General features: G+C 43.7%; 1 protein-coding gene across 8 annotated transcripts in view; it reads right to left on the bottom strand.

The window, feature by feature from the left end:
• Window positions 1-1,524: 1,524 nt before the first annotated feature.
• PIWIL2 (piwi like RNA-mediated gene silencing 2) overlaps window positions 1,525-25,131 on the bottom strand; it is a 77,932-nt gene continuing 54,325 nt past the window's right edge. For all 8 annotated transcript variants that reach the window (XM_069944514.1, XM_069944523.1, XM_069944559.1 and 5 more), the window contains 8 exons: window positions 17,389-17,577; window positions 7,052-7,153; window positions 4,765-4,881; window positions 3,851-3,939; window positions 2,798-2,903; window positions 2,325-2,578; window positions 2,131-2,238; window positions 1,525-1,893 (listed from right to left, as the gene is read on the bottom strand). In XM_069944514.1, coding sequence (XP_069800615.1) covers window positions 1,737-1,893; window positions 2,131-2,238; window positions 2,325-2,578; window positions 2,798-2,903; window positions 3,851-3,939; window positions 4,765-4,881; window positions 7,052-7,153; window positions 17,389-17,577 — 1,122 coding nt within the window. In that variant the 3' untranslated portion in view covers window positions 1,525-1,736. The remainder of the gene's footprint in view (window positions 1,894-2,130; window positions 2,239-2,324; window positions 2,579-2,797; window positions 2,904-3,850; window positions 3,940-4,764; window positions 4,882-7,051; window positions 7,154-17,388; window positions 17,578-25,131) is intronic.

The raw sequence follows: 25,131 nt of genomic DNA, 5'->3' as shown, positions 1-25,131 counted from the left end.
AAAGGCTTCACAAATACAGATTTGCTTCATGAATTACAGGTCACATTATTTAGAAAAAAAAAACCTCCAGTAGTAGTAAGTGCAAATATTACGGCTCATACAAAAACAAGCAAAAAGGAAACATCAAAATCAATAAACTTATATAAATATGGCCCTAAGGTTACATGAAGTAGTCACACAATGCTTCCTAATACATTGAGCTGTAAAGGAATCCTCTTTATAAAAGGTCAGGAAGCAGGTTTTAATATTCGCTACTTTTCTGGTGTACTGAAGACAGCCATGGATTACATTAAACCCTCCACCCAACTATAATCTACATGGGGATAGTACTATACAACAGTGTAGGTTTCTTATGCTGCCTTCCTGTGTGTGAACATGAAGGTGTGTTAGCATTCACATTATGGTGCACAAATCGCAGTCTGACTACAGAACCAAGCTGAGAGCATTAGTTAGGGATTTGTGAAATTACAGCACTAGCAGTACAAGGGAGGCGATCTGCTAGGCTTGGCGGTCAGCTGCCTTTGAACTCCATGCCGGGTCCTGGAAAAGCTGGTTCCATTCCTGGGAAACTGGGAGAAGTTTGGACTGGATTCAGCTTTTCCAGGCACACAGAGAGGAGCTGCACAGAGCTCAAAGGCAACCGGCTGATAAGCCGACTGCTGAGCTTAACTAAGTGCTTTGCTAGTGCTGTAAATTTGCTCATCTCTTATTACAGCAATGCCATCAGTTGTGGTGCACGGAGCTGCGTTCAGTTTAGGAGTTACGTACATAACATGCAAACAAACCTCTATGATACGCACATGTGAAAGCTGCCTCAATCACGTGACAGATCTGTAAGATCATCACACAAGGGCGCAATATTTCCAAGACAGTCCAAGACTAAGCAAAGTCAGGTGGGTGAAGAGACAGAAAAAACTTTAACTAGAGGGGTTGTTGATAGGTAAAAAATCCTCCTAACAAAGCAATATAGTACAGAGTTACACAGGGGGCTATGACAAACCATTGCTCCTCTCCGTTGTGTTAAACATTGCCACTGGGTCACGCCCCTTTGGGACAGTCACCAAACTACAGAACGGCTAATATACCATTATAAACAGTACTATATCCCCCATATGGATTATTTAGGATTGGCTGACAACCCCTGAGGATGCCGTACTGGTGGCCATACTAAGATTCTTATGGAACATGTATATAGAAAAAAAAAACTGAATTGTGGCTCTCAGTCATGGGTGAGTGATTACAATCCGTGTACAGCACTGTGGAATATGTCGCCACTATGCAAGCAACTTCTACAAATAGGAATTAAATGACTTAGATTTTATAAGCTTAGATTTTATAGATACTGATGGTCTCCATCTCTGCCAGTCAATGGCTAAAGACAAATTCCTTTATAATAACTCCTTTAGTTATATAGCGTCAACTTATTCCGCAGCACTTTACATAGCTTGTCAAACTAAAGCTCCCAGCATGCTCTGGCAGCCTTCAGGAGATTACCTGTAATAATGTATGACATAGTGATCACCATAGGATAAAGGTGTTTTAATGGGTCCACACTAAACATCATAGACTTTCCTTCTCTAACAGCTAAAAAAACAAACAAACAAACCATTGTAAAATAGAAGAGGTTAACGCTAAATCTTAAGACTGGCGATCTTAAGACCAGGCATGATCTTACGGGCAGGACAATAAAAACCTAAAGGGAATCATTTGCTGGCAATGAACATGGACTTCCTAATTTAAAGAAAAAACAGCTTGTCGCACAACTGAAAAGACGGCTCGTGGTGGAGAAACTGGCCGGACAGGAAGGCTAATTTGTGGGCATATTTGCAGGGGGCTGGCACTCTGATGGTACCGGGCCAGTTCCAGTACATGTGGCACAGCTTGAAAGTCAACCTGGATGGGAAACAGAAACAATAAACAATATATTAAATGAAAAAATTACTACATGGCAGATGAAATATGAAAATATAAAAGAATTAAATTGCAGAATTAAACTGGAGTGCCATAGACTTCAACAGAAACCAGTATGGCAGTGGATTTTACGGCAAGAAACTTGTAGTGTGAAATCTGCAGCGATACGGTACATGTGAATCTAGCCTCAGACATGTGTCACCATATAGTGCTCCTTACCTCTGTAAATAATCAGGGGTAAGGTTGAGCGTGTTCATCACACATATATAGTGAGTAGGAATGCCGCAGCCCTGTCTCACATGGTGAGACAGTAAGAAGAAATCCACCCTACAGAACAAGAAATAATAAACATAGCTATCAGCATACAAATCCTTTCCGTGTGCGCACCAACCACCCTAGTATGAGGGGCTCACCAGTCACGTGAGGTGACAGTGTGGTCCAACACTGTCCCTGGTGCAGGAGTAACAAATTCCCCAGAACTGGAGCAGTACATATTGGTGCTAATTCTCTTCTGCACAACAATCACCACCATGCGGGGCGAGTAGTTCTCAAATGTACTGAAGCATGTCTGCAGCTGTTGGATCTCATAATTCTGCACTACACTCAGCTGACCATCGGACACTCCATCCCGGTACACAATAATCTTCTCCGGTAGCACATGGTTCACCTACATGGAAAACAAATTGTTTTGTATTGTGAAATAAACACAAAGCATATATACTACAAGGTAAATGTTTTCAGTTTTTGAAACATGCATGGAATATACAGACAGGACAGATGCCAGGATTTCTACTGGAAACCCAATTGGTGGGTCCTCATGGCTAGACACAAGACCTTTTTTTCTTTTACAGTAGTTCTTATGCTAAAACAAAAATCCATTCCTAACCTCATGAAATTTCTGCAAGGCAGCCACCAGGCTTAGCTTTAAGCCATCCATAATTTCCTGATGGGGAAGCTGGAAAACCACACGCGAGTACCAACGGGTCAGGCCACTGCAAGGAAATCACAAGTACTCCTGTTATTCTTTGCTTTTATGTTGATAAAATTTTATTCAGCTTTTTGAAAAAAGAGCTAGCAATGCAACAGAAGTGGTTGTGTAACAGCGTGACTAGGTAAACATGGCATTTTGGAGTCTGGCTGGATGACAATCCTTGGTAACAATGGCCATACTGGCTGTCACTAACCTTTGCCAGGAACAGATGTACATAAAATTGATTTAGGCTGGGTCAACATGGTATGTATTATATTGTATTCTGAAAGTCAGGGGGAAAAAAACGCCTAATTTTTTTTTGTTTCTTTAATGACAACGGCTATAATTTTACAATGCGGTTACTGGCAGTGTAGTTTTAATAAGTTATACACATTTTATGTTAAAGCTGCACTGTCAGTAACTGGATTGTAAACCTGGGGTGATCTGTGGTAAAAGCACATGCCATTCTTCTGATACCCTTCCCTGAAAATGCAATAAAGCAAGTGAAGACACTGCCCTGTGTGAACACAGTCTAAAGAGGTATGCCACCAACACAGTGTGGAGTGGGGGGTAAAAAGACAAGACAATCTATTGGCATCTGTCTGGTGAATGGTGTTTTAAGGTCATGTTCGTCATATGGGCTAGGGGGAATCTCTGGGCATATGCTGAATGTAGAGTAGGGAATGTAGTCTGACTCAAAAAAAAAAAAAAAAAAAAGATATAAACACCTTAACCAAGTGAGTGGTTCTGGTCGACACTTGGAGTTAAATATATTATTCTTTACGCACATTTACTACAGACAATTAATCAAATCTTAAGTGTATACTTAGAGTAGCTATAATGAAGTATGAGAAGTTTTGTTTGGTCTTGGCACCACAACCCCCACTGACAACCCCAACTTCACATGTCACTATGACATATTAGATCTTAGTCAAAAACATAGCAAGACATTAGACTGGGGACACCCACTGGTTCATGCTGGCCACAAATCCAGTCACAGATCGCAAGCCTCGGCTGGGATCATGGTAAACATCAATTCCGATGACCATCATGCATTTCTGGGTAGAAAATAAATCACAGAAAACCTTACAAATAACATGCAAGCAAGTACAGTGCATTCTGCCACATTTATTATGTGTAATATTCTACTGTTATATATTCATGTTGTCATTTATCTAGTCTTCAGGGCTCCCTGATTTAATATGGAGAGGCCTAACCCAAGAACCCCCTATTTCACCCGATTCCCTTCTGATCAGGAAATTCTCCTGGATGTATGGACTCCACAACCCGTCATCCTAAAAGTGCGTGTATTGAAGGAAATGCATCCTTTTAAACGGATTAAGCTAACATCACCCCACATCATAATACATGCTTTGACCCAGGATCCATTTTGAAGTCAACCAAGAAAAAAGTCATTACTTTTCATGTCAATTTTTCAATGTGAACTGAGAAATAGTGTTTACCTGAAAAAAAAAAAACCCTCTTAAAACCAGCCTTGTGTATTGTGCCTTCTTATGATGCTCAAAAATCTCACCATAAGTCTTGTCTGACCAGAGAGACCCTTCTTCCATGTGTTTGGGAAGTGTGGCACATTTTGCATGCTGAACTTTAAATGTGTATTCTTCTATTTTACAATGGCTCCTTTCTGTCCACTCTTCCATAAAGCCCAGCTCTGAGGAGTGTACAGCTTATAGTGTCCTCTGACACTAACCTCCCATCTCAGCTGTGGATCTCAGGGCTGTGCCCTCCTTGCCTGCCCCCTCTTGCCATATTCTTTAAATTTTGTAATAAACCTTATCTTTTTTTATACGCTACGATTTTTTTTTTTAAACCTTTCCTACTGAACCTCCTCAATGTGAGGATACCCAATGCAGGTTACTCACCAATGGGATGTCTACGCCCCACAGCTCACCCCCTAACTTGCAGTTGATCTGCAGCAGGATTTTTTGTGCTATGCTTCTCAGTTTCTGTGGATTGGAGATGGTTTTTGAGTTCACCACCTGTTAAAAGGAAAAAATACGATAGAAAAAAAAAATAATGGGATGCAATGTGTGCACAGAAGGATTTAGATGACATTTTATCTTGTGTAACTGATTCAATCATGTTGGAGGGATCATTATCAGTCTGCCATCTGCCCAAAACTTCACTTTAAAAGTTGTAAGAGCAGAAACCCTCATTCTATATGTGTTAATACAATAGTATTTATATGTCCATGATACATTTACCTCACACCTCACTGTACACTGGATATTCCATAAATGCCTGTAATCCCCACCTATCTGAAGAAAAGGGACCTCTATTCTGCAACGTAAGGAGAATAAATGGTGAGCACCCCAAAAGATCAGTCTATTTTAACTGGAAAACCCCCTTTAAGCCCATTCACTTGGGGGTCAAGAATCCTTCGTTGTTGTGATCAGTGAGGCACCCAGCACCACTCTGCTAGTGGATAGCAGTAGCCTTTAATTTTGGAATAACCTGTATTTTCTCCAGGTCCCCATGAAATGGACTGTGTTTTTTTTCAGCCCTATTACTGCTGATCTGCCTGTATAAAACATATAAACCTTCCCCTGCATGAACACACGGCAGCAGAGAAGGGAGCTGCAGTGAAATGGCTTACATTCCTATTGTGTGTGTAAATGTCACCTCAGTGAAGCATGCAGTTTCTCTTGTGCACAGATAATCCTAACTCCTTAGGGCCGACCTGTACCATGAATGTATAAGTCAGTTTGTTTCTGAACAAGATGCGGCATTGGTAAAACAAAGAAAGTATGTGGTATGACCTGATGAAGGGCGTCACTCAGTGTGTCAAAGGTGAAGGGTGCCATAGCCTAACATACAATGCATTGTACTGTGTAGTAAGAGCGTTGTAGTAACAACATGTGCTGCATGGCACCTGTTTCCTTAAGTGAAGATATAAGGGGGTCAGGCTGGGTAACCCACTTTTTTTCTAAAAGTTTTATACGTCTTATGGTTATTACACTCTGTCCATACAAACATCATTATAGCTATTATAGCATTAAAGAATCATTTTCTTCATCAGTCACAGCAGCAGGAAAAACATGAAAATTCTTTACAGCATAGAGTACGGTCCAGAGAAAATATAAATGATTTCTATTTACAAGGAATACAAAGATGTACTTTGACATAGCAGGGGAGCCGAGAGGAGCCTAGCCCTACAAAGCAGAAATCTAACAATGCTATGGCTCTATTGACACCACATTTTTCATGGTCAGTTGGACACATATGATTCAAGAGCAAAAACCACCCTTGTGATGTATCCATTTATAGATACTTAGGTTTCCATTATAAAACATGTATCTCCATATCTCCACCTTATTAGTTTCCATTGCTTTGCATTATGTTTTACTAGATAGGAGAGCACAAGTCTCTGCTGTCTTCTGTCCAGCTTAAGGTCACATTCACATGCTGTAAGACAGCAGCCGTTCTGTGACAAAGCCATGTCACAGAACAGCCACTGTCTGTGAAGTTCACCCTGGCCGGTACTACAGTACTGGCCGGATGAACATTATTTCTTTTGAATTGGAATGCAGGCACATTTGGATGTGCCTGCATTCTAATTCACCATAGCCGACAATGTAAAGTACAGCCGGAGCTGCACTTTTCATTGTCTGCACAATTTCATGCAGCCGCTATTCAATAAATATTGGCGGCCACATGGAATCCTGTCCGTAGTGTATACTGTGGGTATACACTCTGGCCGGGATTCCATAGAGTTCAATGCGATTCACTGCTGTGATTATACAAAGGCCGTTGTTGCAAATCTGCAAAACTGTTATTCTAAGAGACTGAAAATGTGGTGTCAAAGGAACCGTATTTGTCTGAAAAGCAGCTATCCTCCAGATGGCAAAAAGCTGACTCTCTACCGCCACCTTTTGGAGGCAGTTTCCTGTAAGACAGGGCTCCATCTGTTGCACAATTGAGTTTGGTTGTGCAGGAATGATGGCAATTGTATTTAGCAACTTGCTTCCACAGCTAAAATGAGAATTTATGATGATATCATTATTACAAATGTATTTTTATGTAATTTTTACTTAAAGAGAACGATCTTTAGGTGTACATGTTTACAGTAATGTATGTACTTTTCATTAAACTATTAAAGTGTTATTGTAGATGTGTGGTGTGTGATATGACATACAGAGCGACCCTTACCTGAGATGGGACAGGGGTCTGTACACAGCACAACTTCTTTATGGCCCCATAGAGATCATCTCTAGTCCCGGATATAATGCAGACAATAAGCTGTAACTTGGCCTGTTGAGTGAAATACAAAGTATTATAAATATAGGATTGATCTATTACAAAGTCCTCAGCAAATCCTTGAGAAACTGAAGATACAATTGAAATATTTTTTTCTTGACTGATATTATCAGTTTATGTGTATTTTATTTCATCCATGGCCTCTACCTCCCTTTAGGGTACTGTGCCAAGCCTAAGCTGACTAGAAACCATCTGACTACACAACATGTAACCACCAGTTAAGACCACGTTGCTATTTGCTGAGTAGTCAAGGTATATTGTATCTGACCTATATATTCTGTATCTGAGCTATAATAGTATATTGTATCTGCTCTATATATACTATATCTAATCTATAATGGTATACAACAACTGATCTATATATACTGTATCTGATTGATAAAGGTGTACAGCATCTGCTCTATATATACTGTATCTGATCATATATACTATATCTGATCTATAATGGTATACAGCATCTGCTCTATATATACTGTATCTGATCCATAATGGTATACAGCACCTGATCTATATATACTGTATCTGATCTATAATGGTATACAGTATTTGATCCATAAGGGTTGCCTCTACAAGAAACATCAGCTTTTTCTGACCCTCTCACGAATGAACTAAACAACATGAGGGGATGACACGGAGACAGAGCATATTCAGCACTGATTCAGAATAAGGATAACAACAAACTCCATAATTCCTCTCTTTTACTCATCCTATAGAGCAATATTAGTTGTTTTTTCACCTAGTGACACCTAAAGTAAGGCTACGTTCACACGTAGCAAAACTAGCGGAATGCAGTTAGCCTCCCTCTCATAATGGGAGTCTATGGGAGGCGCGCGCTGCTGCTCTCCCCGCGCTGAAGAATGAACATGTACAGCAGCGCGCGCCTCCCATAGACTTCCATTATGACAGGGAGGCTAACTGAATTCCGCAATTGCCGACAGAACAACGGATGTGTAAATTAGCCCTAAGGGGTCCACGTGATTATATTCTGGACTATGGGTCATATGTGACCCTGGTCATTTGTGAGTCCATTCTAAGTGTGTCATTTAAGTGTGAAAAGCAGAATTAATACCAAGCTACAACCTATAACAATTCTGCATCACACATGACTGGCTGCACTTTACCTCCTGTCTCTCCCATTACCTTATAGATTGTAATCCCTTGCAGGCAGGGTCCTCTTCCACCACGTACCAGTCTGCCATTTGCCTTAATGTAACCTGTTTTGATCTAGTATTGTTTCTTTTTGTTACCCCTATCTATTGTATAGCGCTCTGGAATTAAGGGCGCTTTATAAATAAATAATAATAATCCTCCCTGATGTCAGAAGGGTGTGTTATATTTCAATACAAGGGAAGGTTCACATCTGTGTCTTGTGGAGACTGTAAACAGGCTAAAGGCAATGCACCTTGGAAAAAGATATGCTAAATTATCCTCCAGAAGGAAGAAAACTAACTTTCTACAGCAAGCTGTAACCTTTAAGAGATGGACACCCTCTCTATATAGTGGGTCAGATGTTGCCTTACAGGGTAACTAACAATAGGTGGTGCCAGAGAAACAGTTTTTTGGGGGAAAGATAATTTGCATACCTTTACTCATGGAACATTAACTGTTAAAGGGGCACTCTGTCCAGAGCAGTAGCAAATCCTCATAGAAAACCTCTCCTGCTATGGACAGTTCCTAACACAGACAGAGGTGGCAGCAGAGAGTGAGACCATATAAAGGCAAATTTCATTCTAAGGCCATGTTCACACAACGTATATTATTGTAAAAGTACGGCCGTTGTTGCAATCCCCAACAACGGCCGTACTTTTTACGAAAATATACATTGCCTTGCCTTCTATGGGATCGCGGCCTGAGCATATACGCTCCGGCCGGGAATCTCTCGTGGCGCCGTTGAAAAATGACATGTCAGTCAGTTTTCTGGGGCCGCTATTCAGTGAATAGCGGACGCAGAAAACCCTGTCAGTGCACACTATGAAGCAAGTGGCTCCGGCCGTACGCTCCATAGTGTGCAGTGGGGAGTTCTGATGCGGGCGCGCACGGATGTGCCCGCATCAGTACTCTGCGGCCCTAAAGATCGTCCGGCCGGTACTGCAGTACCGTTTGGGATGATCTTTTCTGAGACTGGCCGCTCCTTGACCTGGCCGGTCTCATACCATTTATGAACATAGCCTAACTCTGTATAAGTCACAATGCTGCTGACTATGAGGCAGCCCTGCAGGTCAGTAAAAGTGAGCGGCTTAGTGTGAGCAGTGTGTCACATTACACCGCAACAAGTCTCTACAGATTCCACTCTATGGTTATATTACTATATGTCAGTACACAGACAAAATAGTGTCAACAACAGGCTGTAAGACCGCCTAGCAGAGCGGAGGAATGTATCTGGGTCTAAACAGACAGTAAATTCAAAGTGACGCGACAAGACAAGTTAGATGAGGACAAGGGCTTGTTGTATACAGGCTGCAGGCAACGGCTACAGGATACAAAATAAAACTGTGAATGTTTGGACCAAGTCTAATGGTCTGGGGCAGTGACCTCCACAGTATGGGTGCAGTATTTCTGCTTGAACATGACAATGAGTTCACTGTACTCAAATGGCCTCCACAGTCACCAGATCTCAATCCAATAGAGCATCTTTGGGATGTGGTGGAACGGAAGATACGCATCATGGATGTGCAGCCGACAAATCTGCGGCAACTGTGTGATGCCATCATGTCAATATGGACCAAAATCTCTGAGGAATGCTTCCAGCACCTTGTTGCATCTATGCCACGAAGAATTGAGGCAGTTCTGAAGGCAAAAGGGGGTCCAACCCGTTACTAACATGGTGTACCTAATAAAGTGGCCGGTGAGTGTACAAAGCAGATTTTGGGGGATATACTAGCCTTACACTGTATGTTTAAAGGGGAACTATCAGCAGGTTAGACAAATCTAACCTGCTGATAGCTCCCTAGTGGGCACGGGGTACTGAAGATGAAGGTATGTCTCTTAACATTATCCTCAGAGCTGTAACCCTGCTGTTAGTTGTGCCTGGTAAGCGCACCTGAACACCCCCCTGGTCCAGATCGGTGCTCGGAGCCACACCCCCAGTGCTACTAACTGCACAACTAACAGCAGGGGAACAGCGCTAAGGATGACGGTAAGAGACATACCTTCATCCTCAGCGCCCCATACCCACTAGGGGGCTATCAGCAGGTTAGACGTATCAGCAGGTTAGATTGTCTAACCTTATGATAGTTTCCCTTTAATTACGGTATGGTTAAAATTGACAACTGAAAAAAATTTTTTTTTTAGCAGATTAGTTATCCTGCAAAGTAAATCAAAAAGTTGCTTACTCATTGTAAATCAGGCAGACCTACATCCCTGACGCATTGACTCGGGGATGCCTGCAGATCGCCCCCCCGGTGACTCGAGGCAGTGGGTTTACATGCTGCATGTGCCAGAGTCAATGGATACCAATAGAAGAAACCGTATTCACACAGGTCACAGCAGTGCTATGTCTGAAATACATTCTGCATTATACCAGGGTCATATTAGAAGTGCTTGTGACAGGTCCTATTTAAAGCACAGACTAGTCCGTATACTGAAGGTGTAAAAGTAATAAAATCTATCAATATCAAACAGAGAGCCTGTCACGTGAACTATGGGGTTAACTCATACAGCTATGTAAGTCAGTGAAACTCTACAGAAGTAGAAATGAGCCAAACTTATTCAGGTCATGTAACACATTGCTATGGACAGAAGGATTACCAGAGATTGGAATTTTCATTGTATGATTACTACAAACATAAGGTCATATTGGTTAAAAGTGTTAACTACGGATCACAGCATATGAAGCATCATAACCTTACACAAAACTAAAGGAAATGTCCTTATTATTAGGAGTTATGTAAGGACAGGTATTGATGGTATAGCATGGCATCAGGGTTCAAATGGTATCAACAAAGTTCTAGTAGGTTAGATCAATCTATGTTATGCTTATTTTTCACATAATACCTAGAATGGGCTTCTTGCCGCACCATTCCCTCCAAACGTCAGTAGAAAGGCTGGTGCTCAGGAATATTGAGGACTGCTGAGCACAAGCACACAATAGAGAGGACTGAGTCATTGTTATTCAGGAGGATATTAGCTGCACGGAACAATGTGGGTAATGCATTATTATGCCCAGCTTCTCTGTCACTAGGTTTATGTATTTCTATGTATATCTAAGGTAGCATAAACTAGTGACAGTCTCTTTAAGTGTCCCCAAAACTAGCTGACAGGTTCCCATCAAACTAGGCCACATGCGTTAAAAGGACAAAATCAGTAAAGACCAATTAGAACCAGCAGAGAACCTGTCTGCTGTCACACATCACTAATTTCACATGACCTATGGGGTTAACTCATACAGTCACAACCTATGGGGCTAACTCATACAAAAGTCAGAGAAACTAGAGAGAAGTAGAAATGAGCTCAGCTCCTTAAGTCACGTACCACATTCCTATGGAGAGAAGAATGACTAGAGGTTAAAGTATTTCTAGTATTATTACTACAATCATGGATGATTTCAACCAACGTGAACCTGAACATCACAATTTACACAAAATTTAAGTAAAATGCCATCTTACAGGGGATGTTTTTGGACAAGTATTTATGGTATAGGAATAGGAAGTTTAATCAAAAACAAAGTTTTAGTAAAAGGATCAATGTTTATATTGCTTAGACTTTACTTAACACCTAGTAATACTATGGCTGACTTCCGGTCTCGTCACTGTTAACAACTAAGGGCCCCAGGATACTTGCAGCCACACTGGAAGGAAGCCGCACATGGGTGGAGTAAGGACCATAGCAGTTATACTGGATGACCCGTGTCTGATCTGATCTATGCCGGCCTATAAGTTGGTCCTAAAGTCAAACAACCTCACAGACAATTGGCAGAAATCCCAGCAATGTCTTGTATTGTTTTGCTTCTTGCCAACCACCTGAAATCAATGGCTGACCATTGGGAGACAATCCTTGCCACTGTTAAAAGAAAACATAATAATGTGAAGTGGTCTTTGGACATGGAAGACAACTGCAAATGTTATTGTGTCTGTGGCCTTCTTATGAAGAATGATGGAGGGAGCATCGGGGTATGGAGCTGCACTGCTGCCTAGGGGCCTGGATGCTTTGTGATCAAGGAAACAATGGAATTCACGGTGTATCAAAGCTTTTTACAGGAGAATGTAAGGACAGAAGTTCATGTCCCCAAGCCGTAAAGAACCGGGTGATGCAAAAAGAAGATGACCCAAAGGAGATAAAGAATAAGTGAAAAAGAAGTTTTGTGGAATGGCCAAGTCTTGACCCAACCATACACCTTTCCATGCTCTCTGGTGCTTCAACCACTGGCCACACATCACTATTACACGTAGAGATGAGCAGTTGGCTGCCGATTTTGTTTAGGACCAAACGACACGATCAGCCTATGATTGTTGCCCTTTATTACACAAAGTGATAATCTGCCAAATCAGCCCAATACTCTACGGGTACTATTACACGGAGCGATTATCGTTCTGTGTAGTAAAAACAACAATCAGCCGATGATCATTGTCATTGGCTGATTGTTGATAAAGGTTCTGACCTATAATCGTCGGGCGCCGACCGCGCACCGCTTCGTGTAATAGCGGTGCACGGCCGGCGACTGACGATATACATTACCTATCCATGCTGCAGGGCTCCTCTTCCTCTGTGCTTCTCCTTGAGTCCACGCGCTCCAGCTTCAGAGTGGCCTGTCAGCTGACAGGCCGCTCAGCCAATCACTGGCCGGGACCGCCGCGGCCAGTGATTGGCTCAGTGGCCTGTCAGCTGGGACAGGCCACTCTGAAGCTGTAGTGTGCAGACCCGGGGAGAAGCACAGAGGAAGAGGAGCCCTGCAGCATGGATAGGTAATGTATGCAGTTTAAACAAGGGCTGCAAGGACATCAGTAACAATGTCCCTGCAGCCCTTGTTATCGGGCCGTGTAATAGGCCTAGTAAACGAGTGCCGATCTAGCAGATCGGCGCTCATTTACAGGTATTATCAGACCCCCATCCGCCCGTCTAATAGTACCCTAACTCTATGAAGATGATGTGACTTGACCAGTAGAGGACTGTGCACAAAAAGCATCTCAGAAATGTTGAGAAGTGGAACAGTCCAAAATTCATTCACAAAGTTGTGCAAAAAGAAAACATTTGTTAGAGGGGATAGCTAAAACTGAATAAAAGCTGTTGTATGTTTTTTTTGGTATATTTTTTATCTATTTAGCTTATGGAATGCTATATACACACACGTTTTTTACTTCACCACTACCACAAGACCAGATACCAGGACGCTTTGCGCCAATACCCTGCCCTCCGCATCCTACTTGTTCTGTACTGTGTTTATACTTCAATATTGTCACCTGGCCATAGCGCTAAACATTGAAGGCCAATGATAATGTGTATAGGGGAAGTCTTCTAACGTAAGAGGAAATGAGACCGGGATATTGGGCTTGGACATGACTGATTCTTTGTTCTCCTCGGAGGTACGAGAGGTGTCTGGCAGCAGCTTATCTCCCTTACTTTATAGAAAAAGAGGTGCACACTAAGCCAATGCAAACATGTGTGTTCATGGTGGAGTCAGGTGTATGGCCGACATTAGATTAAGAGAATAAAATCACAGCTCTTCATTGTGTTATGGGACCCGCTATCACGTACCTTACCGGGTAGTGCACAACGTATCAGTGAACACTAATACAGTGTGGGTATTCATATATATTTGGTACTTTCGGGCCACTATGTGCTCATATCCAGGTACACGACACACCTGAAACAACCCCTACATGAACTTTCCAGACTTTAGTCTGGCAGAACAGAGTGGAAAACAGCCATATACTGTAGTTTAGATAAGCTATATCAAGCACACTGCTTAAACCAGCCATATTAGTTGAACTGGGCTGTAAAATCGATTACATTTTCTTTTTTTGTGTGAATTAAGTTTCACCCTAATAGGACCAGGTTCTCACGTAGATTTGGCATGGAGCAGTTTAGCTAATAAGCCTTGCTCTATTCTTTTTCAGCTCTGATGCTATGTCAGTTGTCGTAAGTCGGCTTCTTCTTAGAGGCTAGCTCAGCCACGGCCAGACCAAGGGTCAGATTTGACAGGTGTCACTTTTGGTCATCAGAAATGTGGTAAAGCTAGAACTTGCAGCCCTAAAATGGACACATATATATATGTATGGAGTCAGCCTTAAAGGGAATTTGTCACCTGGAAAGCTGTTGACAGTGACACGAGTCTTAGGGTGGTATTACACGAAGCGATTTTTTTCAATTAACGATTAACGATAAACGATCTCCAACGATCGCAATAGCGGTTGCCTAATAATCGTTCGTTTTACTACACGGAAAGATTATCGGTTACATTGGAGCAACAAAATTCAAGAACACTCCCCTTTCAATTTGCGAATGAACATCTTATTCAAACGAACGATGTGCGAACGATGTGTAAAAGACAAACGATAAAAATAGATTCAAAACCTATTAAACGACCAGCGACCAATCGTTCGTCGTTTAATCGTTGTCTACTATTACACTTAAAGATAATCGTTCAAATACGACCGATTGAACGATTATTCGAACGATAATCGCTTCGTGTAATACCACCCTTAGGGTCCTATTAGACCAAAGCCCCCTACTTGTTGGTGAGGCCCAGCTGTGGAGCCAGATTTAACAAAAGTGACTATGATCTGCTCAGTCCTTATGCTCTTTGCAAAAATCTCCATTTTAGCAACATTATTAATTTATTTTGTACATGTTTTATTAGTATCTAGAGCTTGGGAGATGGGTGAAAGGTAGCCCTAGCATTACTTTCAGCTTTTAAATGAACTTTCACCACAGATGGTGAAGCCCAGACCCCCTCTTGGTCAGTCTGGTAAGGTCCGGGCATTGCCTTGGATTGTTGGGTGAGGCTCCAGTAGAAAAAGTTTGAGAGGCGCTGTATTGTATGCAATTTTTTTTTCTTTTACTAAATCTTTATAAAATTTTACAATATATATATATATATATATATATATATATATATATATATATATATATAATACACATATACATACACACTCACACACCAAAAAAGGCACATTTAATTGATGAATATTAATAAAAAGACAACTATTATTTTTTTGTGGGAGCCGCCCAGGTTTCGCCACGCAATTTTTACAATTCTACCTCAGACAAAGCCATTTTTAATGACCTGAAATTGTTCGCCATAACACAGAGAATGATAGTCATTAGTTATGATCCTTTATGCCTTCTGATCCCAACAAAAGAGCAAACAATGTATACTTTAAGCAAATAGCAAACGATTAACAATGATTTTATGGTCAGGTTAAAATATGTGATCAGCGACACAAACGATTTTTCACAGGATAATCATCCCATGTAATAGGGCCCCCTTGGGAAGAGGCACAAATAATATCTTTTATTTAGTCATCTGTTACTGCAGTCCACAACAAAATGTTGTTTTAGGGTGTGTTCACATGTAACGGATCTGCAGTGGATTTTGCGCTGCGAATTCCTGCCCTGTACAGTTTTGGGCAGACAAACTTGCAGCAGGATGCACATCCCGCTGTATGTCCGCAGCCCGCCCTGTTAACCACATGGCCGCCGGAGCATATACATCACCTTCTCCCCGCTCCGGCTTGCTTCGGGGCTCCCGGCAGGTCCCGCTTGGACAATCAGTGCTCTGCCCCGCCACAGCGCACTGATTGACTGAGTAGGACATGAATATGTGTATGCGGATGTGTGGCTAAAGTTTTAATACTTCATTTCAGTATAAGATGCCTGTCATTGGGGGACACAGCACCAGTGGGTATAGGCTGCTGTGACTGGTGCATACGGATTTTACAGCGAGTACAAAAATCCTCTTCTATTGTATTACAGCCCCAGACAGCTTAATGAAAGGTTATACGTGTATACGTTCCCTAAAACCTATACAACGCTGTTGAGAGAGAGAGCAAGAGAACAAAACGGTTATTAAGACATTGCTAAGTACGCCTCTGACCCTTTCGTTAAGAAGCGAGTGAGGGTCTCAACATCTGGGACCCCAACAATACAAACTTATGTCAGAATTTTGCTGAAATTATAGGTCTTATTACATGGAGAGATTAAAAGCCATATCAGGCAGCTACCTCAGCTACCATCTGCGATCACTGCCTTTAAACATGTCAAAAATAATCTGCAGCCGGCAGTAAATCTATGTGTGATAGGCTCTGTAAGCAAGGGCCCTTCTAGCAGATCAGTTCTCACTTACATGGTGGGTCGGGCCATCTAATACAGCCTTAACACCTGTAAGTTATGAGGCGAGTCCTCATGGATGAGACTTGTTTTTCCAGCACATCCCACAGATACTCGATTAGACTGGGATCTGGGGATGATCTTCCTTGGAGCGTTCTACAAGCCTTGACGCTCTGGTCGTCTAGCCATCACTATCCGGCTCTTATCAAAGTCGCTCAGATCTTAACTCGAGCCTGTTTTTCCTGAACTGACTGGTCACTTGCCACCTAATATATCACAGGCCATGACAAGCAAACTAGTCACCAGATAGATAATCTATGTTACTCACTTCACCTCTCAGTAGTTTTAACATTACTGCTACACACAAATAAATCTGAGCCTATTCCTCTTCACCAAACAGCTCAGAAGGTTGTAAAAGTAAATCAGTGTTACAAAAAAAAAAAAAAAAAAAGACCTGAGCTGACAAACCAGATATATAAAATGTAAACTAGTTGTGAAGCCGGTTCCTGATCCCCAGCGATAGAGGTGGTGACACTGACACCTCTCCCCCTGCCTCGGTCTGTGACCCTCCACCATCCTAATAGCATTATTATGAATGAGTTGCATATGCTATACTCCAATCATCAACTATTAAAAAAAAAAGAAGTAATGAACTTTGTTCCCTTTAGGGAGATTATTCCCGTCATAATCACACTGACCTTGTGGGTGACGGGACGTTAGAGTACACCATGTACTTGGGGCTGTTGTAATAAATACAAGGCAACATTGAACACTATTGGAAAATGTTTTCCAGACAGAAATAAACTTAACTATAAGATACAAGGGGATAGACTATGCCAATTCATGTTCTGATTAGCTGGGTATCTAATGCAAGCAATAGTGTTCCCTGGTAGTATAGTATGCTGGAGAATAATAATAATAGTGTTGCCAACAATAATACCTATATTCTACTTATTCTGCCTTACCTCCCCCTCCACCAGCGATCTGATGGTTCGGGCATATGTCTCTACGCGGTCGTCTCGAAGTTCAACAGTGTTGGGCTGATTCACGCGCATGCCAAGTGGGCCAGCAATCTTCTCCAAGGTGCCAGTAAGGTCCTTGACTTGTGTAAAGGCGCGTTTAGGATAGATCACAACCCAATAATGGAGGGCAACCTAGGGGAGAACAGAAAACAAACTACTCTTATATTTCACATGGGGGATGTTTTTTTGTGTAGGTTTTGGTATATATAATTGTTGAAAATTTTTAAAGAGACCCTGTCAGCAGGTTTAGGCTGTCCTATCTCAGGGTAGCATAAACTAGTGCCAGAGAAGCTGAACAGAATGATTAATTACTTACACTGTTCTGTGCAGCTGATTCAGAGATATCCTCCTGAATTACAGGGACAATAAGTAGTCCTCTCTATTATGTGCATGAGCTCGGTATTCCTCAATATTCATGAGGAGCAGAAAACTGCGTCCACCAGCTGCTGATTGGCAGTTATCTAGCCATGCTGTGTATAGGCAGTCACCTATCAATCAGCAGCTGGAGGGCAGGGGGAGGGGTGTGGCAAGAATCATATTCTCCTGCATATTAGGAGAACGGCTGAACAGAATGATGTCAGTATAACACTGATCTGTTTAGAATTTCTGTCACTAGTTTATGCTGCCCTCATTTAAGGTGGAACTAACCTAGTAATAGATTCACTTTAAGCAATCGCTTAAAAAACTGTATTGCACAAAGGTGAAAACACTGACGAGTCAGCTTCATACACAGCAGATGCCGGCTGTTCTTTATGGCTGACATCTGCTATCGCACAAGGTGTAATAGGAGAGTGGTGATCTGAAAATAAATAGCAATACATTACATTTTTGTATAAATTTTAAGCAGTAAAGTTGAAGACTTTAGCAAGAACCGTTCAGGTTAGACTGGCAAAGGTTTGAATCCCTGGACCTCGCCGATCCACTGTTTGAAAAAGCTGCAGTGCTCACACAGGGGTTACAGCCTTCCCAGTGTTTACCAGCACTTGTACTGCATGGTTTATTCCCACGGTGCTGGGAATTGGACCCTCACCAATGTATTATTGATGGCCTTTGCAGGAGACTTTTAACTGCTCCACTTTTATCCTATTTAGTACGTTAAAATAAATAATATAATTAAAGAGTCACTCACAAAAAATACATTTTTGACATGTCAGCAGCAGCACCATCCACTCCCCAGCCAGCCACGAATTACGGCAATGTATTCTCAAACAGAGAACAGGTCATAAAGCCGCAATGGCGAACGCATTTTATCACTGACACGCAGCCACATTCAGAGCAGTATGTGCCCGAATACCCGAAAAGGATGCAGGAATGCCCTGGTGGTGCCACAACAACAGTATGAAGCCTGTGGCAGTGCTCCCAGGCCTGTCCAGGCCGGTCAGAATGGATGCACCACCTGCGCCAAGACGCTGTGTTCCTCATTACTTGGCACTGATTGGATGCGCTGCCTGCGCCGTGCAGTGTGATTGGATGCGTCGTCCTACACCACCTATGCAAGCTCTAGCATAGTGTAGTCTGTGTCTCAAAGGTTCCAACACTCCTGCTTGCAGATCTGACCGTTCAACAAGTTAGTGAGTATGTTAGGGGAGAGGTTGCTGGTGAAGAAATGGGAAAAGGGAGACTGGGGGGGTATACGCTGGTGAAGGGATGAGGGGGCAGGGGGGACTGGGGGTATAGGCTGGAGAAGGGATGAGGGGGCAGGGAGGACTGGGGGTGTATGCTGGTGAAGGAATGGGGACAGGGGGAATGGGGGTGTATATGCTGGTTAAGAGATGAGGAGCCAGGGGGACTGGGGGTATATGCTGGCGAAGGGATGAGGACGTAGGAATGGGGGTGTATGCTGGTGTAGGGATAAGGAGCCAGGGGGACTGGGGGTATACGCTGGTGAAGGGATGAGGGGGCAGGGGGGACTGGGGGTATAGGCTGGAGAAGGGATGAGGGGGCAGGGAGGACTGGGGGTGTATGCTGGTGAAGGAATGGGGACAGGGGGAATGGGGGTGTATATGCTGGTGAAGAGATGAGGAGCCAGGGGGACTGGGGGTATATGCTGGTGAAGGGATGAAGAGGTAGGAATGGGGGTGTATGCTGGTGTAGGGATAAGGAGCCAGGGGGACTGGGGGTATACGCTGGTGAAGGGATGAGGGGGCAGGGGGGACTGGGGGTATATGCTGGTGAAGGGATGAGGACAGGGGGACTGGGGGTGTATGCTGGTGAAGGGATGAGGAGCCAGAGGGACTGGGGGTATATGCTGGTGAAGGGATGAGGACAGGGGGACTGGGGGTGTATGCTGGTGAAGGGATGAGGAGCCAGGGGGACTGGGGGTGTATGCTGGTGAAGGAATGGGGACAGGGGGAATAGGGGTGTATGCTGGTGAAGGGATGAGGAGCCAGGGGGACTGGGGGTGTATGCTGGTGAAGGGATGAGGAGCCAGGGGGACTGGGGGTGTATGCTGGTGAAGGGATGAGGAGCCAGGTGGACTGAGGGTGTATGCTGGTGAAGGGATGAGGAGCCAGGGGGACTGGGGGTGTATGCTGGTGAAGGGATGAGGAGCCAGGGGGACTGGGGGTGTATGCTGGTGAAGGAATGGGGACAGGGGGAATCAGGGTGTATGCTGGTGAGGGGATGAGGAGCCAGAGGAACTGGGGGTGTATGCTGGTGAAGGAATGAGGAGCCAGGGGGACTGGGGGTGTATGCTGGTGAAGGGATGAGGAGCCAGAGGGACTGGGGGTGTATGCTGGTGAAGGAATGGGGACAGGGGGAATCGGGGTGTATGCTGGTGAGGGGATGAGGAGCCAGAGGAACTGGGGGTGTATGCTGGTGAAGGAATGGGGACAGGGGGAATCGGGGTGTATGCTGGTAAATGGATGAGGAGCCAGGGGGACTGTAGGTGTATGCTGGTGAAGGGATGGGAACAGGGGGAATTGGGGTGTATGCTGGTAAAGGGATGAGGAGCCAGAGGGAATGGGGGTGTATGCTGGTGAAGGGATGAGGAGCCAGGGGGACTGGGGGTGTATGCTGGTGAAGGGATGGGGACAGGGGGAATGGGGGTGTATGCTGGTGAAGGGATGGGGACAGGGGGACTAGGGGTGTATGCTGGTGAAGGGATGGGGACAGGGGGACTGGGGGTGTATGCTGGTGAAGGGATGGGGACAGGGGGACTGGGGGTGTATGCTGGTGAAGGGATGGGGACAGGGGGTATATATTTTGTTATTTAAAGTATAAATATTGTGAAATTCTGGGGGAGATTTATCAAACAAGGAGTAAAGTGAAACTGGCTCAGTTGCCCCTGACAACCAATCAGATTCCACCTTTCATTCCTCACAGACTCTTTGGAAAATGAAAGGTGGAATCTGATTGGTTTCTAGGGGCAACTGAGCCAGGTTCACTTTACTCCATGTTTGATAAATCTCCCCCTGTGTTTTTTTTCGTGTCACACCACCCGAGTTATGCTTGTTTTTTTGCAGAATTTTGACACACCAAGCTGAAAAGATTGCCCATCACTGTCATAAAGACTGAGATTTCTCCTCTTTTCAAATACATTCCTGGTTTTAAAGGGCCACTCAACTTCAGGATATCTTCATATTACACTGCTGCTCATATACAATCATCCAGCATTTTTTTGCAGACATCCACTAGATTTCTATTGGTGAATCTGTAGAAAAATCTGGGTCCATACTAGGACATGTCCTTTTTTTTATCTGCAGATCAGATTTAGTACAGTTGGCCCAATAGAAATCAATGGGCACTAATTTAAGAATGTAATTATGAATCCGTAATGACGGACTTGATTGTGGTGTGTGAATAGGCCCTTACTTCTCCAGCAGTCAGGGAAAACGCTCGGAACACCCAGTCACAGTGGAGTGACAGGAGTGCAGCTCCAAGTTAAATGTCACGATCGGTGTCATTAAATACGACCTGTCACCCCCCCGTGCCGGGGTGACAGGCTCCCGACCCCCAGTTACAGCCCCCTATACTCACCTGATCCCGCCGGGTCCCGCTTCCTGATCCGGTCGGGTCACGGAGATATGAGCGCTCGAAGCCCAGCGTGCGCGCTCACAGGACAGTCCGATGCTCCGTCATTCTCTATGAGCGTCGGACTCTCCTGTGACCCGACCGGATCTGGAAGCGGGACCCTGCGGGATCAGGTGAGTATAGGGGGCTGTAACGGGGGGTCGGGAGCCTGTCACCCCGGCACGGGGGGTGACAGGTCTCCTTTAAAGGGGTTAATGATGGACGGCAGAGCGATCGCTGCAATCTGTCATAAACAGTTAGGACCCGGCTGCTGATGGCAGCCAACGCTCACTCTCTATGAAACAAGCTCAGCTCCTAAGCTCACTTCATAGAGAGCCCCTGGACCTTCTGGTGTACTAGTACATCATGAGTTAAGTGATAGGCTTTCAGAAGACAAGGACAAGTTTTATACAGACATGTATCAAATGTGCAGCATCTAAGCTTGTGAATGGTGCAGAGAACCGCACATAGAATAAGGGGGGTGTCAATACCACTAAAGGTCCTATTCCACGGAACGATTATAGGCCGTTACCACCGATAATCATGCTGTGGAATAAAGGGCAATGATCAGCCGACATCGTTCATGTGATGGCAGCGATCTGCTGCTGTCGCTCTGCGGAATAGAAGCGGCAGCAGCAGACCGCTACTATCGTCCATGGGCTGCCCGGACGATCTAGCAATCATCCGTGGAATAGCGGCAACAGCGAGCGGGGAACGAGGAGCAAACAAGCGCTGACATCGCTCGTTTGCTCCTCACAGGTGCCCGGTGGAATAGGGGCTTTAGTCCCCCAGAGACTATTCTCTTGAGCAGAAGCTGAGCTGCAGTTACCCATCCACACCACTAGACAATGGATGAAGACAAACTCCGAGCAGTGTGTTTTGCAGCGGCGATCATCTGATCTGTGCAGGTACTGGGTGCTGCCACCCCGCTGATCAATTACACATTAGTAAATTTGGTGCAGAAAACCCCTTTAACCCCTTAGCGACCCATGACGTATCTGATACGTCATGGTGCCGCTCGGGGTGTTCAGAGCGGGGTCCCGCCGGGACCCCGCTCTGAACGGCGCTGATCCCGGCTGACACGTGCAGCCGGGCAGTGCCTCTATTAGCCGGCGCGGGTCCCGTTGCCGCGCCGGCTAATTAAGCCTCTAAGTGCAGCTGTCAAACCTGACAGCTGCATTTAGAGGCACTGCGCCGCACGTCCCTGGTGTCTAGTGGGATGGATCTCCCCCCCGCGCAATGCGATCGCGGGGGGGAGATCCGTTCTTCTGCCCGTGCCGGGCCTCAGCGTCGGAATGACGCTGATCCCGGCTCGGCAATAGATTGCTATGGCCTGCAGCAGGCCATAGTAATCTATGACCGATCTAATCGATCTTTGCTGTGTATATACACAGCATTGATCTCTATGAGAGATCAGTGCTGTCTATATACAAGTCCCCCAGGGGGCTTCTAGTTACAGTAAAAAAAAAAGTAAAAGTGTTTTTATTAATAAAAAATCCCCTCCCCTAAAAAAGTCCAAATCACCCCCCTTTTCCCATTTTATAAATATAAATTAATAAATAAACATATTTAGTATCGCCGCGCGCGTAATCGCCCGAACTAGTAATTAATCACATTCCTGATCTCGCACAGTAAACAGCGTTAGCGCCAAAAAATTCCAAAGTGCAAAATTGCGCATTTTTGGTCGCATCAAATCCAGAAAAAATGTAATAAAAAACGATCAAAAAGTCGTATATGCGCAATCAAGGTACTGATAGAAAGAACACATCATGGCGCAAAAACTGACACCTCACACAGCCCCATAGACCAAAGGATAAAAGCGCTATAAGGCTGGGTTCACACTATGTATATTTGAGGCTGTATTTGTGAGGCTGTATAGCAACCAAAACCAGGAGTGGATTGAAAACACAGAAAGGCTCTGTTCACATAATGTTGTAATTGAGTGGATGGCCGTCATTTAATGGCAAATATTTGCTGTTATTTTAAAACAACGGCTGTGGTATTGAAATAATGGCCGTTATTTACTGTTATATGGCGGCCATCCACTCAATTTCAACATTGTGTGAACAGATCCTTTCTGTGTTTTCAATCCACTCCTGGTTTTGGTTGCTATGAGGACCTGACATGAGGACCAAATACAGCCTCAAATATACATAGTGTGAACCCAGCCTAAGCCTGGGAATGGAGCGGTTTTAAGGAACGTATATTTGTTAACAATGGTTTGAATTTTTTACAGGCCATCAGATACAATATAAGTTATACATGTTATATATCATAGTAATCGTAACGACTTGAGGAACATGCATAACAAGTCAGTTTTACCATAGGACGGACGGCGTAAATGCAAAACTCCCCGAAATCAAAACAAATTTGTTTTTTTCAATTTGACAGCGCAAATGATTTTTTTCCGGTTTCGCAGCATATGTTATGGAAAAATAATGCCGGTCATTGCAAAGTACAATTGGTTTCGCAAAAAATAAGCGCTCATATACGTCTCTAGGTGAAAAAATGCAAGCGCTATGGACTTTTAAACTTAAAATGGAATAAGCAAAAGCGCAAAAACGAAAATAGGCTTTGCCCTTAAGGGGTTAAAGGAGAAGTCTGGCGAAAATTTTTATTAAAGTATTGTTTTGCCCCCCAAAAGTTATACAAATCTCCAATATACACTTATTATGGGAAATGCTTATAAAGTGCTTTTTTTCCCTGCACTTACTACTGCATCAAGGCTTCACTTCCTGGATAACATGGTGATGTCACTTCCTGGATAACATGGTGATGTCACGACCCGACTCCCAGAGCTGTGCGGGCTGTGGCTGCTGGGGGACACTGAGGGACACAGGGCACTGGAGGGACACTGAGCATCCCCCTGCTATCATCCTCTCCAGCAGCCACAGCCCGCACAGCTCTGGGAGTCGGGGCGTGACATCACCATGTTATCCAGGAAGTGACATCACCATGTTATTCAGGAAGTGACATCACCATGTTATGCAGGAAGTGAAGCCTTGATGCAGTAGTAAGTGCAGGGAAAAAGCACTTTATAAGCATTTCCCATAATAAGTGTATATTGGTGATTTGTGTAACTTTTGGGGGGCAATTTTCACCGGACTTCTCCTATAGGCTGGGTTCACACTATGTATATTTGAGGCTGTATTTGTGAGGCTGTATAGCAACCAAAACCAGGAGTGGATTGAAAACACAGAAAGGCTCTGTTCACATAATGTTGTAATTGAGTGGATGGCCGTCATTTAATGGCAAATTTTTGCTGTTATTTTAAAACAACGGCTGTTATATTGAAATAATGGCAGTTATTTACTGTTATATGGCGGCCATCCACTCAATTTCAACATTATGTGAACAGATCCTTTCTGTGTTTTCAATCCACTCCTGGTTTTGGTTGCTATGAGGACCTGACTTGAGGACCAAATACTGCCTGAAATATACAGTGTGTGAACCCAGCCTTAAGCTGGATTCAAAGGAAGTAAATACCTAATGGTGAAAAAGCTCAAGTAATGTAATAAGTGATATAAAATAGAGAAAAAAAATATAAGAAAGATATTTAAAAAAAAAAAAAAAAGAAAAACAAGCTGCACCCTTTTGTTCCGTACGTCATATAAAGAAGTATCTTGCATATAGACAGGCAATGCTTATGGACTAGAAAAAGGAAAAGACTCATTG

This window comes from Dendropsophus ebraccatus, chromosome 1 (assembly GCF_027789765.1).
Source record: "Dendropsophus ebraccatus isolate aDenEbr1 chromosome 1, aDenEbr1.pat, whole genome shotgun sequence".
NCBI lineage: Eukaryota > Metazoa > Chordata > Amphibia > Anura > Hylidae > Dendropsophus > Dendropsophus ebraccatus.
Note: the sequence above shows the minus strand (reverse complement) of the source record. Positions and strands in the feature narration are given on the sequence as shown.